The sequence below is a fragment of the Triticum aestivum genome, chromosome 3D, assembly GCF_018294505.1.
Source record: "Triticum aestivum cultivar Chinese Spring chromosome 3D, IWGSC CS RefSeq v2.1, whole genome shotgun sequence".
Taxonomy (NCBI): domain Eukaryota; kingdom Viridiplantae; phylum Streptophyta; class Magnoliopsida; order Poales; family Poaceae; genus Triticum; species Triticum aestivum.
In genome coordinates, this window is record NC_057802.1 from 534,805,355 (window position 1) to 534,822,162 (window position 16,808).

The 16,808-nt window shown below is 42.2% G+C and overlaps 1 protein-coding gene across 2 annotated transcripts in view; it reads left to right on the plus strand.

The window, feature by feature from the left end:
- LOC123075251 (histone deacetylase 6) overlaps positions 1–6,341 on the plus strand; it is a 16,276-nt gene extending 9,935 nt beyond the window's left edge. Inside the window, exons 4-10 of one of the 2 annotated variants that reach the window (XM_044497905.1) lie at positions 3,704–3,849; positions 3,943–4,144; positions 4,217–4,360; positions 4,664–4,767; positions 4,867–5,066; positions 5,144–5,208; positions 5,302–6,341. In XM_044497905.1, coding sequence (XP_044353840.1) covers positions 3,815–3,849; positions 3,943–4,144; positions 4,217–4,360; positions 4,664–4,767; positions 4,867–5,066; positions 5,144–5,208; positions 5,302–5,628 — 1,077 coding nt within the window. In that variant the 5' untranslated portion in view covers positions 3,704–3,814 and the 3' untranslated portion in view covers positions 5,629–6,341. The remainder of the gene's footprint in view (positions 1–3,703; positions 3,850–3,942; positions 4,145–4,216; positions 4,361–4,663; positions 4,768–4,866; positions 5,067–5,143; positions 5,209–5,301) is intronic. The other variant, XM_044497906.1, reaches the window with a different exon arrangement.
- The last annotated feature ends 10,467 nt before the right edge of the window (positions 6,342–16,808 follow it).

The following is a 16,808-nucleotide window of genomic DNA, read 5'->3' on the forward strand; positions in this document are numbered from 1 at the left end:
TCATTAAATGTTTTCGCAACCAACTGCCGAAAGTCTCCATGTGGGCCTTTCTAATCCAGGATTCAGGCTTCCCCGGGTTGTCCGAGCGTAAAATATTCTTGTGTTGCTCGAAGTACGGAGCCACCAAGCTGGAATTTTGCAGAACTGTGTGGTGTGCTTCAGTCATAGAATGACCGTCCATACATATCGTGGATTTCCTTCCGATCTTGCCTTTTCCACTTAGTCTCCCCTCGTGCCGCGATTGAGGAATACCAATCGGCTTAAGGTCAGGAACATAGTCAATACAGAACTCAATTACCTCCTCATTTCCATAGCCCTTGACGATGCTTCCTTCTGGCCTAGCACGGTTACGAACATATTTCTTTAATACTCCCATGAACCTCTCAAAGGGGAACATATTGTGTAGAAATACAGGACCGAGAATGGAAATCTCTTCGACTAGGTGGAGCAGGAGGTGCGCCATAATATCGAAGAAGGATGGTGGGAACACCAACTCGAAACTGACAAGGCATTGGACCACATCGTTCTGTAACCGTGGTAGATCTTCTGGATTGATTACCTTCTGAGAGATTGCATTGAGGAATGCACATAGCTACACAATGGCTACTCGAACATTTTCTGGTAGGAGCCCCCTCAAAGCAATCGGAAGCAATTGCGTCATAATCACGTGGCAGTCGTGAGTCTTCAGGTTTTGGAACTTTTTCTCTGCCATGTTTATTATTTCCTTATATTCGATGAGAAGCCAGACGGGACCTTCATACTGCTCAGGCATTCAAAAAAAACGACCTTCTCTTCTTTGGTAAGAGCGTAGCTGGCACGAACTTGAAACCATTCCGGATGCCGGTCATCTGGGTCTTTCAAAAGTTGCTGGTCCTGCCGTGCTTCCTTTGTATCATTTGTCTTCCCATACACGCCCAAGAAGCTTAGCAGGTTCACGCAAATATTCTTCGTAACATGCATCACGTCGATTGCAGAGCGGACATCTAGGACTTTCCAATATTCTAGCTCTCAAAATATAGATTTCTTCTTCCACATGGGTGCGTGCCCGTCAACTCCCCGCGGAACTGATTGTCCACCAGGACCCTTTCCAAAGATGACTTTCAAATCCTTGACGATATCAAATATCTCAGCACCAGTACGTTCCGCAGGCTTCGGCCGGTGATCTGCCTTGCCGTTGAAATGCTTGCCTTTCTTTCTTACGTTATGATTTCGGGGAAGAAATCGACGATGACCCAGGTACACGTTCTTCTTACAATTAACCAAACGTACACTTTCAGTCTCATGTAAGCAGTGCGTGCATGCATTGTATCCCTTATTTGTCTGTCCCAAAAGGTTATTGAGAGCAGGCCAATCGTTGATGGTTACAAAAAGCAACACTCGTAGGTCAAATTCCTCTCCTTTGTGCTCATCCCAGACACGTACACCAGGTCTGGCCCACAACTGTAAAAGTTCATCAACTAATGGCCTTAGGTACACATCGATGTCGTTCCCGGGTTGCTTTGGACCTTGGATGAGCACTGGCATCATAATGAACTTCCGCTTCATGCACAACCAAGGAGGAAGGTTGTAGATGCATAGAGTCACGGGCCAGGTGCTATGGCTGGAGCTCTGCTCGCCAAAAGGATTCATGCCATCAGTACTTAGACCAAATCTTATGTTCCTTGCGTCAGCTGCAAAATCTTTGAACACTCTGTCGATCTTTCTCCATTGCGTTCCATCAGCGGTGTGTCTCAACTCCCCGTCGGACTTACGGTCCTCTTTGTGCCATCGCAACGACTTGGCATGCTTTTTGTTCCTGAACAGACGTTTCAACCATGGTATTATAGGAGCATACCACATCACCTTGGCGGGAACCCTCTTCCTGGGTTTCTCGCCCTCAACATCGTCACCAGGGTCATCGCCTCTGATCTTATAACGCAATGCAGTGCATACAGGGCATTCATTCAAATTCTCGTATTCACCACGGTAGAGGATGCAGTCGTTAATGCATGCATGTATCTTCAGAACCTCTAAACCTAGAGGGCAGACAACCTTCTTTGCTTCGTACGTACTGGCGGGCAACTCGTTATTCTTCGGAAACATATTCTTCAACATTTTCAGCAAATTTTCAAATGATGAGTCACCTACACCTTCCTGTGCCTTCCATTTTAGCAAATCCAGTGTGCAGCCCAGCTTTTTCAGACTATTATCGCATCCTGGATACAACAAATTTTTGTGATCCTCTAACATGCGATCCAAATTCTCCCTATCCTTGTCAGTTTCGCAGCGTCTCCGTGCATCAGCAATGGTCCGACCAAGATCATCAGCGGGCTCATCATGTGCCTCTTCTTCACCTTCACCTAACCCTTCCCCACCTTCAGCATCATCCTCCATGAAAGTATCACCGAAATGATCATGATAGTTGTCATCGATATCATCCCCTTCTTCATCTTCTTCCATTCTAACCCCTCTTTCTCCATGCTTGGTCCAACAATTATAGCTTCGCATGAAACCGTGCTGAAGCAGGTGCATGTGAACGTCTCTTGAGGAGGAGTAACCCTTCTGATTCTTACAGACAGCACATGGACAGATAATAAAACCTTGCTGCTTGTTCGCATTTGCCACTACGAGGAAATCTTTCAAACCCGTAGTGAACTCGCCGGAGAGTCGGGGACCGTACATCCATTGCCGATTCATCTGCATTATTATTATATAAAGTATATAATTAACCATCATGCATTTGTTAAACTAACTAGCTAGAAATAATACAAATTAAACAATGAACTACACACATGCATATTTTATCAATGACACATGAAAGGTTCAAGTTGCTAACCGCGATCGCGGAGGAAAAATAAATGAGAAAGCTCAAGTGTGGCTCGGACACTTCATATCATGTTTGTTTCAGGCTCTCGGGCATTTCATCAAACACCTTGTGTGCATAGGAGGAACCAAAAGCAAACCCACCACCCCCTTCTGAATATTGTGAAGTGAGCTGAGTGAAGTGAAGTGAGCTGAGTCCTATATATAGGGATGGGCCTTTAGTCCCGGTTGGCCTGGCCAACCGCGACTAAAGGCCTTCGGGGACCTTTAGTCCCGGTTGGCCAGGCCAACCGGGACTAAAACCCCTCCCGTCCGCCAGCTGGATGGGCCTTTAGTCCCGGTTGGCCTTGCCAACCGCGACTAAAGGCCTTCGGGGACCTTTAGTCCCGGTTGGCCAGGCCAACCGGGACTAAAGCCCCTCCCGTCCGCCAGCTGTCGACCGAGCGCGCTGGGCCCAGATAGTTGGTCGCGGGTCTCCTCCCGAACCGTGACTAAAGACCTCTTTTGTCGCGGTTCGATTATTTTGGGGACTAATGGGGGCGTATGGAAGCCTCTTTTTCTACTAGTGTATGGAAGTCCTTGTAGTTGTGGATCAGCAAATCCGGACAATTTAGGTTTGTGTATATTCACATGATTTTGATAAAATGTACCGCTGACCTTATGAAATATTGGAAAACAAGTTTTTTTTTTCAAGAATCATTGTTTCTTACCACACCCCCCTACACACATGTCGTATAGTCACTTGATTTGAGAAAATATAGTGCTGATTGTGTACATTCATGTCGTATAGTTACTTGATTTGAGAAAATATAGTGCTGATTGTGCCCATTCACAAATCTCTTAGCAATTATACACCATCCTCCTCTTTGTGAACTTTGACACATTTTTCCTTTTTTCACAGCAGTCGCAAAAATCAAAAGTCTGCATCTTACATGATTATGATAGGATGAAGTCCCATCAGGATAAGGACACTGATCATAAATATGAAAAGGCATCTAGGATTTCTTAAATAATGAATACATTGAATCAAGATGGTGTTCTTGACAGGTGAGTTGTGCCTAGTAAGGAATATGTCTAATGCTAGTACAATTGTTCAAGTACTAATAACAATTACTGTAACCATAATCTGACTTTTTGCAGAACTGAGAGGGAACCGTTTGATAGTGCTGATCGTGAGATAATTTTGGCTGTCAATGATCCTGAGCAGTTGGATTATGTTGATGCTCTGCCAATGACAGATGAGGAGCAGGACGCAAAATTTTCTCAAGTTGCCGGAGTTAGTGTATTCTCTTCTGAAGGAACTACCGAAGCTATTTACAGTGCAGCTGGGGCCGTGATAAGGGTAATGATAAAACTACACCTTCATCAATCTTGTCAAATTTACTTGTCAACTTACATTGATTTTATTGTTTAGGGTTCCGACCTTGTGGTTGAAGAGTATTATGAGACTGCTTTTGCAATAATCAGACCTCCAGGGCATCATGCTCATAAGATTTCTGAAGGTTTCTGCTTTTTGAACAATGTTGCTATAGCTACTCAACATGTTGTTGACCACCATGTGAGATATTACATTGTGCTCTTTATTTTTCAGAATTATTATTGCATTTTCATATCACTGCCTTTTTTTTAAACGTAAGCTCAAGATACATGCTACTATTTTTTATCTGTACCTACCTCTACTGCATCTACAATGGCACATACCCTGGAATCCGGCAAGTAAACTACAAAAATCACCATCAGTTTATATAGAAATGTCCTGTTCTAGTTCAGGAACAGTACTCAACAAGTTATCTACTAAGCTTAACATATCTTATGTAGATTTCTATAGTTTCTCTAATTTATCACCGCACATTATTTGCAGCACATCGAAAGAGCTTTGGTGGTTGATTTCGACGTGCATCATGGCAATGGCACGCAGGAACTCTTTTATGGAAGCAAACAAGTTCTTTTCTTTTCCACACATAGGTATGCTATTAGTGTTTTCTAGTGTTATTCTTCTGTTTTGCATATTGTAGCTGTTTGTGTTGTTTTACAGAGGGAGTAACCGTTAATTATTGTGTGCAGGAGAGATCTCTCCTATCCTGCATCAAAAAGTAGCGTAAACGATATTGGTGACGGGGTGGGCTTGGGTTATAATATAAATGTTCCTCTCAAGAAAGGTTTTAATGATGTCGACATGCTTTACGTATGCGATCAACTTCTCGGCCCTGTGGCCACTGCGTTTAAGCCAGAAGTAGTGTTCGTTTCTGCTGGTTATGATGCTGGTAAGAAATCTAATTCTAGTTCGTGGTTTTGTGTTTGCTATCTACATGTTTATTCGGTAAGGTATTACTTTTTGTAGGGGAAGGTGAAACAATAGGAGGTTGCAACGTTTCTGCAAAGGGTTTTGGCACGATTGTCCGTAAGGTGCTAATAGGTTTAATCCTCTATTGTAAATGCTGCTCTGGAGTTTTAGATCTTCCTTTATAATTTTCTGTAACTAATTTTGTTTTTGTCCAGTTATTGCCTCTCTCAGGAGGAAAAATGGTATTAGCTCTTGAAGGAGGGTATAATCTAGTTCATCTTCCTATATGTGTTTCGCACACGATTCGAGCAATTTTGGGAGATGAAGATGCGTTCCTTCAGGATTCTGATTACAGAGATAAACTTCCATTCAAAAGCACCATCCGCACAGTCAATACCATCAAGCATAACTTGAGATTATGTTGGGATGTTTTTAAGGAAAAACCTTCGGTTATTCTCAATAATTCTGCTGTACCAATTTTTGTTAATGTATTCTTTTTGGTAAATTTATACCTTCACTATTTCTGTAGTTTTATGCAGTGAAGAGAGGTCAAACTATTCATCTTAGTGGTGTTCCTAACAGGGGTTCACAGGGTTTAGTTATTGCGGTGCTAAGCATAGGTTACAACAAAAACACACCATCGTTGTGAGATACTAGTATATTCCTAGTCTTTAAAGTTTAGTTTATCAGTGCTGTATTTGAGGGCTGCGGTACAGATTGTTTTCTGCCAAAGCTAGGACTGTTAACTATTCCTTGTATTCGATGACCCGTTAGATATTATACTACGAGTACATGCAATCTTTATCACCCTATTAATGCCACACACTAGCTTTTTGCTTGACATCTTATTTGTATGATTTCTACCATCTGCCGTAATGCTGTTGTGCCATGTGGCTTATACTCTAGTTTCATTTTGCATGGCCAAGCTTTTTGCTTGACATCTTATTTGTGTGATTTCTACCATCTGATGTAATGCTGTTGTGCCATGTGGCTTATACTCTAGTTTCATTTTGCAGGGCCAAGTCCTGAGGCCCAAGCTCCTCTTCCTCCTGGTGGTTTAGGTGGTGGTCCTGGTGGTGCTGGCAGTGGTGCTCCAGCTACGTCATGAGCAATTGAGAGTGAACTTCCATGACTGTGGTTTTGGTACTCATGTGTTTCTGTTTGTTGTTTTCTGGTAAACTCTTGTGAGAGCATTTCTGGACGAGTTCTCTTATTTTGCTCACTCCACTACATAAAGATTTCTGTCAAGTGAATATATGTCGCACAACATTTTAGTTCTTTTGTCAATTTTCTGGTAAATTGGACATGCGTTATGGTGCCCAAATTTGAAGTGGCAATGGCAACTCCAGCCATGCACAGTGGTTATAGCAATTTCATTGCTTGATCATGCCGACTCTGTATTCTTGTAGTGGTGGTGTTTGGGGTCGATCTTGATCAGCTTGTGGTTTCAGTTGTATCTTACGCAGGGGTGTATCTCCGACGATGGGTGCTCATGGCACACATTAAGAAGCTGTATGTTTGTTGTCAGATAAGTTAAGAAGGGGAAATATCCAGTGCTACGGTCCATGTGATGATACCATGCTCCAAGACCATGTGGTGCGTCAGATCTGCATGGAATGGACAGGATCATTTCACTAGTCTATTTACATATGCCCCCTTATAACGTTTGTGTTTTGCCCCCTGAAAGTGGCGTGTCTTTGCAAAATCACAACAGGTCTCCACATCTCTCCTCCAGACCCGTAGTAGTTCTCCGTTTCTCACACGACAAATACTTCAAAAATAAACTGGGAAGACATGCCACATTTCATTAATTCATACCAACAAAATTCACAGGAATAAAACCACTTCAAAACATTTATGTGAAGCTGTATCAAGCTATGAGTAATTTCTTTAACTAGTATACACCACTTTGCAAAATTAATTAGTATAAAGAAGTACATTTTGAAATATGTTGTTTCCACTCAGCTTGTGACTACTTATCGTCCTTGCTGATCCATATATAAATTTTGATACTGAAACCAGCTCGGTTTACAGTAAGTGCTTTGGCATCAGTATCACGAGTTTCTATGAACAGTGTGAAACAATTTAGAATTCTAAAAATAGAAGTACATGAAACTCGAGGATGTTATGTGCATACTGGATACACAGTTAATCTGTTTACACGAGAAGTTTGCAATCTGCCGTCATACTCCACAATAGTTACCTATTATAGGCAGATTGTATTCTGCCAAGAATTCAGACTTGAAAACAGAGATGTTAATAATTAGAGTGGTATCACAAAAACGTATAAATTGGAAATCATCGAGCATGAGGATGGATGTGTAGCTTAGAGCACATTTCAATGGCAAGTTGGATGAACTCAAAGATCGTTGTAATAGCACGTACGGAGCAATATCCAACCAGGCACGCATTAGCTGTTGCAAACATTGACTGAACTTCGTGTTGGTGCAAACCATTGATCCAAGAAATCTTGAGAAGTAGAGCGCTGTGAACTAACTAACAGTCTTAGCAGTAACCTGACATCAAAATTACAAGTTTTGTGGTTTTTTCAAAGTTCTACGGTATTTCATTTATATTAATAAAAAAATATTTACATACAAGTACAGAAAGTAGACTTAACCAATTCCCGCTCTAGGAAACATGAAAACTATTTATAAGTTCAGTTCTATCCAACTATCAATCTGTGTTGCTTTGTGATTCTTTGCTCTGAGTCTGACTGTCTGTAATCCTTCTTTGAGATAGTATTTTCAAGAGATAACATGTGGTGGAGCAGATCTGATAATTTTATCATTTCTTACTATCCAAGTACTCCGGCATCCCATAATTATGATCTCCATTGCAATGTCTTTGGGTAACTTGATCGTGGTCAGAACTATTTCATCAAATGCAGAAATCCCTCTTTGCTTGGTGGGTATCAGACTTGTCCAGCAGTTAAGTGAGAAAGGGCAATTCCAAAAAAGGTGAATGAGAGTTTCATCTGTTGCATCCGCGCACAGAGCACAATTATAATTAGGCAGAAACATATTTCTGCGTTGTAGTAGGTTCCTTGTGCTAACTATATCATGCAGTAATAACCAGAAGATCTTGTGTCTGAGTCTGCAGGAAGTTTTCCATAGCTGCTTAAAAATGGTGTGTGCTTCAGCCTGTCCACATATGTTCTTGTACATTTTCATGGATGAGTATTGGGGGCTAGTCCATGTGTAGCTCCATTTATCCTTCTCATCAGATTGCGGGATGTTATGTATGTGAGTATGGAGAGAATTGAACTGGTTGAAGGCTTGTAGAGAAAGGGGTCTATGGAAAAGCTGATTGAATTCCTGTTGCTCTTGGGCTTGTTTCAGTGTGATCTGTTTGTTGATGACAAAAGAGAACAGTTCAGGCAGTTTAAACTATAGTGGTTCACCCATCCACTTGTCATACCAAAAAAGAGCAGTATCCCCCTTGCCTGGTTTGCATATGGCATGTTGCTTGAATGTGGGCAGAGTTTTCATGATACCTTTCCACCAAAAGGAGCCTACCAGCCTGTCCCCAGGTAGGCAGTCTTGGTAATATGCTTCCCAAATGTTTTTTTACCCATGGAATGTTCTCTTTGTTGAAGAACTTGTGGAGGAATTTCATGAGTAGGGCTTGATTGTGCAAATGAACATCTAAGACCCCCAGACCACCTTGTGCTTTAGGTTTACACACTCTGTCCCATGAAATCAAAACTGATCCTCTCTCTTGTGTGCCAAACTTTCGCCAGAAACAATTGATGAGATAAGTGTTAATTTGCTTGACTACTATCATGGGAATCCACATAGTGCACATGAAGAAAATAGGCATACTTGAGAAAACTGACTTGATGAGGGTGAGCTTGTCTCCTGTGGATAAGAGGGTGGAGCATCCAAGTAGCCTATTTTCAATTCTCTTCAGCATTGGCATATAATCTTCAACTCTTGGTTTGGTGTGGCAGAGTGGTAGACCCAAATATTTGTGAGGAATTGTGCCTATTTTGCAGCCCAAAAGTTGAGACGGATCAGTCATCTTATCCATAGGAGTGTTGATGGCAATGAGGGTTGATTTGGAGTAGTTGGCTTTAAGCCCTGTGTAGGCAGCATAGTGAAGCAACAGGTTCAAGATATGCTCAAGTTGTCTTCTATCAGCCTTAGCTATCAAGATGGTGTCATCAGCATACTGAATGATAGGGTAATCAGTACATGATTGATGTATCAGTGGTGTTTGGATCATGTTGTTATGCAAAGCCTCATTCATCATTGTTTGTAATACATCTGCAACAATCACAAATATAAGTGGTGAAAGTGGATCACCTTGTCTGACACCCTTCTTGCACAAAAATTGTTTTCCTGGTACACCATTCAGCAGAACAGAGGAAAACCCAGTCCCATATATCATTTTAATCCACTGAATCCATCTAGATCCAAACCCTTTGGCCTGCATAATTTGGATGATGGTCTCATGATTCAACATGTCAAAAGCTTTTTCAAAGTCCAGTTTCGGTAAGACCAATTCAATTTTTCTTTGGAAGCATTGATGGGTGTACTCATATGACCATGCAAGACAGTCTTGGATGCATCTATTGTTCAGAAACCCATATTGATTCGTGTGGACCATCCTAAGGATAACTTGTTGAAGTCTATTTGCCAGGAGCTTGGTGATAATTTTAAGAGTGCAATTAAGGAGTGAAATAGGTCTGAAATCAGCAGGGCAAGAGGCAACATCAACTTTGGGGATCAAGGTTATGAACGAGTAGTTAATGCTTTGGATATTAACATTGCGAGAGTGGAAATCATGAATGAGCTGGTAGAAATCAGGAGCAATGATACCCCAGGAATGCTGCATTAAAACCATCTGGCCTTGGAGATTTATCATATGGAATTTGCATAACCACCTTGTCAATTTCTTCCTTACTAAAAGGGGCTTCCAGATCAGATAGATCTCCTATAGAGCTAAGAAGATTATCCAGTTGAAGTGGGTTTTCTGTGGGTGAGCTGGTGCCCAATCTCTCTTTGAATGCTCCATATAAGACTGCAACTTTAGCTTGGTGATCAAAGTGTTCATGTCCTGATTCATCTTTGAGCATAACAATACAATTATTCTTGTACTTTATTGTTGCTTTGGCTTGGAAGTATCTGGTGTTAGCTTCCCCCATCTACACCATTCTGATTGTTGCTCTTTGTTTCCAGTAGATCCTTTGGTGTTCCAAAAGCATTGCTATATGGTTCTTGAGTACATCCCTTCCATTTGATTCCTCAATGGACAAAGATCTGAAGTCCTCAAAATAATCATAACAGAGAATCATGAAGTTGGTATCTGCAATGATTTTCTTTAGATCAGATAACTGTCTGGACCAAATTTTTAGTCCTTTCCTTAGCCTTTTGAATTTGGCAGCTATGATTTTAGCACTGTCTCTTTCATCTACTGGTTGTGACCAGATGGATTTGACCACATCCTTGAATTGGGAGTGTTGCAGCAAGAAATTCTCAAACCTGAAGATCTTAGATCTTAGAATAGAGGAGCCAATTTTGATGTTGATGGGACCATGATCAGATGTAGTTTTAGCCAATGGGTGGGAGAAAGTAGCTGGGTATTTGAGGGCCCAAGCATCAGATGTGAAACACCAATCTAATTTCTCAAGCAGAGGTGCTTCTTGCATATTACTCCAGGTGTACTTCCTGCCTTTCAGTGGGATTTCAACCAGTGCTTGCTGATTAATTGCTTCACTAAAACTGAGCATATCATCTAGGTTTCCTCTTGCTATGCTCCTGTTGTGTGGGTATCTGATATAGTTGAAGCCTCCCAGTAGAATCCAATTAACATCATCATCAATATGAATTTTTTTTAGCCAGTTAATAAAGAGGTGTCTTTCTTGCTGCTCACAGGGTCCATATATATTAGTGAGTACCCATTGATCTCCATTATGCTTGGAAGTGAATTGCATAGTGATGGCATAATTGTTTCTATGAAATACCTGACCCCCCAAAACTTGATCATTCCAGGCCACTAAGATTCGTCCTGATGCTCCTATAGAGGGGAGATATCCAAACTTGTTTATTCTTCTTGGACAATTTTTTTAAGTATAAGCTGTCAAAAGTCTCCCTTTTAATCTCTTGTATACAGATAACTGAGCATTGAGATTCTTCAATTTTATTAGCTATGGCAGTCCACTTTTTTGGGTCATTAATACCCTTGATATTCCAGTTAAGGATATTCCATTCTCTATTCATGAGATAACATGAGAGCTGGACATAAAGAGTGTCAAATCATATTGCCTAGAGTATGAAATCTTGGACAGGATACTGTGATTGGGAGAGACAGAGATTAAATTACTGCTATCCTCATAGGTTACATCCCAGGATAAAAGACTAGCAGTACCATAGTTCTTACAATACTCCAAAATAGAAACAACATGTCCATAATGAAAGAAATATGCCCTAGAGGCAATAATAAAGTTATTATTTTATTTCCTTATATCATGATAAATGTTTATTATTCATGCTAGAATTGTATTAACCAGAAACTTAGTACATGTGTGAATACATAGACAAACAGAGTGTCCCTAGTGTTCCTCTACTTGACTAGCTCGTTAATCAAAGATGGTTAATTTTCCTAGCCATGGACATGTGTTGTCATTTGATGAACGGGATCACATCATTAGAGAATGATGTGATGGACAAGACCCATCCGTTAGCTTAGCACTATGATTGTTTTGTTTATTGCTATTGCTTTCTTCATGACTTGTACATGTTCCTATTACTATGAGATTATGCAACTCCCGAATACCGGAGGAACACTTAGTGTGCTATCAAACGTCACAATGTAACTGGGTGATTATAAAGATGCTCTACAGGTGTCTCCAATGGTATTTGTTGAGTTGGCATAGATCGAGATTAGGATTTTTCACCCAGTGTATCGGAGAGGTATCTTTGGGCCCTCTCGGTAATGATCATAAATATAAAGCCTTGCAAGCAATGTGACTAATGAGTTAGTTGCGGGATGATGCATTACGGAACGAGAAAAGAGACTTACCGGTAACGAGATTGAACTAGGTATGAGGATACCTACGATCGAATCTCGGGCAAGTAACATACCGATGACAAAGGGAACAACATATGTTGTTATGCAGCTCGACCGATAAAGATCTTCGTAGAATATGTAGGAGCCAATATGGGCATCCAGGTTCCGCTATTGGTTATTGACCAGAGAGGTGTCTCGGTCATGTCTACATAGTTCTCGAACCCATAGGGTCCGCACGCTTAAACGTTCATTGACGATATAGTATTATATGAGTTATGTATGTTGGTGACCCAATGTTGTTCGGAGTCCCGGATGAGATCACGGACATGACGAGGAACTCCGGAATGGTTTGGAGATAAAGATTGATATATGGGATAATAGTGTTTGGTCTCCGGAAGGGTTCCAGAATTCACCGGAAGGGGTTCCGGATGTTTCCCAAAATGTTTGGGTACGAGAACACTTTATTTGGGTCAAAGGGGAAACACCACAAGGTTTTTGGAAAGCGCAAAAGGAAGTTTTGTGGAGTCCAGGGGCCAGACGCCAAGGTCCCTGGCGTCTGGGTCCAGACGCCGGGAACCCTGGCGTCTGGTCCCGGAGTCCGAGAAGGACTCTTGCCTTTCGGGTGAAACCGACTTTGTTGAGGCTTTTACTCCAAGTTTCGACCCCAAGGCTCAACATATAAATAGAGGGGCAGGGCTAGCACCAAAGAGACATCAAGAATCACCAAGCCGTGTGCCGACAACCCGTCGCCTCTAGTTTATCCTCCATCATAGTTTCCGCAGTGTTTGGCGAAGCCCTGTGGAGATTGTTCTTCACGAACACCGTCACCACGCCGTCGTGCTGCCGGAACTCATCTAGTACTTCGCCCGTCTTGCTGGATCAAGAAGGTGAGGACATCATTGAGCTAAACGTGTGCTGAACGCGGAGGTGCCATACGTTCGGTACTTGATCGGGACGGATCGTGAGGGTGTACGACTACATCAACCGCGTTGATAAACGCTTGCGCTTTGCGATCTTCAAGGGTATGAAGATGCTCTCCCCTTCTCGTTGCTATGCATCTCCTAGATAGATCTTGCGTGAGCATAGGGAATTTTTTGAAATTGCATGCTACGTTCCCCAACAGTGGCATTCGAGCTAGGTCTATGCATAGATGTTATATGCACGAGTAGAACACAAAGAGTTGTGGGCGATAATAGTCATACTGCTTACCAGCAACGTCTTACTTTGATTCAGCTGTATTGTTGGATGAAGCGGCCCGGACCGACATTACATGACCGTGTTCATGAGACTGGTTCTACCGACGTCCTTCGCACACATGTGGCTAGTGGGTGACTGTTTCTCCAACTTTAGTTGAATCGAGTTTGACTACGCCTGGTCCTTGTTGAAGGTTAAAACAACACACTTGACAAAAAATCGTTGTGGTTTTGATGTGTAGGTAAGAACGGTTCTTGCTAGAAGCCCGTAGCAGCCACGTAAAACTTGCAACAACAAAGTAGAGGGCGTCTAACTTGTTTTTGCAGGGCATGTTGTGATGTGATATGGTCAAGACGTGATGAGATATAAATTGTTGTATGAGATGATCATGTTTTGTAAAAGTTATCGTCAACTGGCAGGAGCCTTATGGTTGTCGCTTTATTGTATGAAATGCAATTGCCATGTAATTGCTTTATTTTATCACTAAGCGGTAGCGATAGTCGTAGAAGCAATAGTTGGCGAGACGACAACGACGCTACGATGGAGATCAAGGTGTCAAGCCGGTGACGATGGAGATCATGACGGTGCTTTGGAGATGGAGATCAAAGGCACAAGATGATGATGGCCATATCATGTCACATATTTTGATTGCATGTGATGTTTATCCTTTATGCATCTTATTTTGCTTAGTACGGCGGTAGCATTATACGACGATCTCTCACTAAATTTCAAGGTACAAGTGTTCTTCCTGAGTATGCACCATTGCTACAGTTCGTCGTGCCGAGACACCACGTGATGATCGGGTGTGATAAGCTCTACGTTCACATACAACAGGTGCAAGCCAGTTTTGCACACGCAAAATACTCGGGCTAAACTTGACGAGCCTAGCATATGCAGATATGGCCTCGGAACACTGAGACTGAAATGTCGAGCGTGAATCATATAGTAGATATGTAAGTGCATCTAGTGCCCCGTAGTGATTTTGGTGTATTGAAGACTTATAGGTTAAGGGACTAATGCGTTTGTAAGTGTACACAAGTCTGTAAGTCTATGAGGAGTTTGATATTTACAGAGAAATTCGACCCCTAAAAATGAATGTCTTCAACTGAAGACTTTGGCTTTCTGAAGACTTTGAAAGTGAAGAAATTAGTGTGACCTTGAAGACTGGATATTCATGCGAGGAATATGAAGTGTGAAGAATTTTGTTTTTGTAGTATAATTTTCTCTTTCTTGAGTCATAGGAAACACAGTACTGTTAAAGGGGGTCAAGGTAAAACTAAGGAAAAGTTTCCAAGTGATGCTCATCTCAAATCCTACACCTACCAATCCTTTCGAGTGAAGCCATTGGAAATCTCATACAGTTCAGTCAAGTTCTACAGTGACAGAGACGGCGATCTTCTGGTCTCTGAGGAATTTGTTCTGACTGAGGAGTTAGGAATTCGCCAGTGCGAATTGTCTACAAGTGAGGAACATGATAGCCCTGAGGAATTTGGTACTCAAATTTCCGACCGTTGCTGTGCTAAGCGCCAGCCGTCCCAAAATATCTACCCACCTAACGGTCATATCATTGAAGGGCATTTTTGTCTTATCATGTCGGGCTGCTCCCTAGGCTATAAATAGCCGCCCCCTACAACCACTAGCTAGTTGGCTGCTCCGAGAGAAACTGACACTTGTCATTTAGAGCATCCCATCCTTCGAGAACTTTGAGCGAAAATCATCAATTGAGGAAAACCAAAACCCAAACCCAAACACCTACAAACCCAAAGTGATTGAGCATCACTGAAGAGATTGTTCCTGTGTGGAACCGACGCTTATTACCTTTGAGGACTGTGCATCCTCCAGACGGTTAGGCGTCATGGTCTATAGCATCCAAGAGGAAATTGTGGATCGCTGAGTGACCAAGTTTGTGAAGGTTTGGAAGTCACCTGAGGACTTACCACGAGTGATTGGGCGAGGTCTGTGTGACCTTAGCTCAAGGAGAATACGGTGAGGACTGTGTGTCCTCAGGTTTAAATACCTAGCCGCTCCAACCAGACGTACAACTGCCATAGCAGTTGGAACTGGTCTACCAAATCGCTGTCTTCACCGAGCTAACTGGTTCTATTTCCTCAACCCTTTCATTTCCTCATTACTGTGTTGTGTACTTGATCGCTACTGTTTGAAGACATTGACTGAAGACTTTCTGAATTTCCTCACTTCAATTCCTTCAGCCAGTTTGTCTTCAGCGTGCTTATCGTGTGATTACGCTTTCTGTACTCCGTGCTTGTTTTCATTTCATCACGACGACCGTGCTTCTGTTCTGTTATGTTTGCATCTGAGTACTTATTCCGCTGCTAGGAATTTCCTCACCTAAAATTCCTTAGTGATGAATTTGTAAAAATTGCCTATTCACCCCCCTCTAGCCGACTTAATGCACTTTCAGTTGGTATCAGAGCGAGGTACTCCCTTATTCTGTGTGATTTTGGTTTAACCACCTGTAGTTTTAGTTATGTCGACTGCAGGCATGATCAAGATCTCTGCTGGGTGTCCTACCTTCGATGGGACGGACTACCCATACTGGAAGAATAAGATGCGCATGCATCTTGAGGCAATTGATAACGATCTCTGGCACATTTTGGAAAATGGCGTTCCCTCAATCACCCCTTCCTTGAATGTTGCTGATGTGAAGAGATTCAAGAAAATCGACTCGCAAGCGAAGAACATCATATGTGGCCATCTGAGCAAAGGGCAGTATCGTAGAGTGAGTGCTTTGGAGACTGCAAAGCTTATCTGGAACATACTGTCCAAGGTTAATGAAGGAGTCTCAACACAACGTGACTCTCGAGTTGACGTTCTTTGCAATATTTTCAACCGCTTCAAAAGACTCGACAATGAAAGTGTTCAGCAAACCTTCGATCGCCTCACTGCCATCTCAAATGAGCTTCAAGCATTTGGTGCCGATGACATCACCGACCATGAGGTGGTGAAGAAATTGCTGAGATCACTTGATTCCTCATTTGACACTCTTGCACTGATGATACAAGAACGTGGAGATTACAAGTCACTTGATCCCGTTGACATCCTTGAGAGGCTAAATACTCATGAGTTCCAGCTTGCTGAGAAGAGAGATCTTTATGGATCGAGCTATGGTAGATCATGAGCTCTGAAGGCCAAGGCAGTATTTGAATCTAAAGGTGAGGATTCCGGTAGCAGCCTTGGTGATCCTGAAGAACTGAGCCAGGAGCTAGCAATGCTCGTGAGGAAATTCCAGAAGTTCTCAAGACGTGGTCGCTTCGGAAAATCCTCAAGAAGTGATGACATAAAATCTGATTCCTCATCCCGTGACTACAAGAAGAGACTGTGTCACAAATGCAAGAAACCTGGTCACTACATTCAATATTGTCCTCAATGGGAAAAGGAATCAAAGAAGAAGAAGTACAAGGATTACAGTTCTGATGACTCAAAGAATAAGAAGAAACCTTCAAAGTCCTCATCAACGAAATCCTCGAAGTCTTCATCTCACAAGAAGAGCACC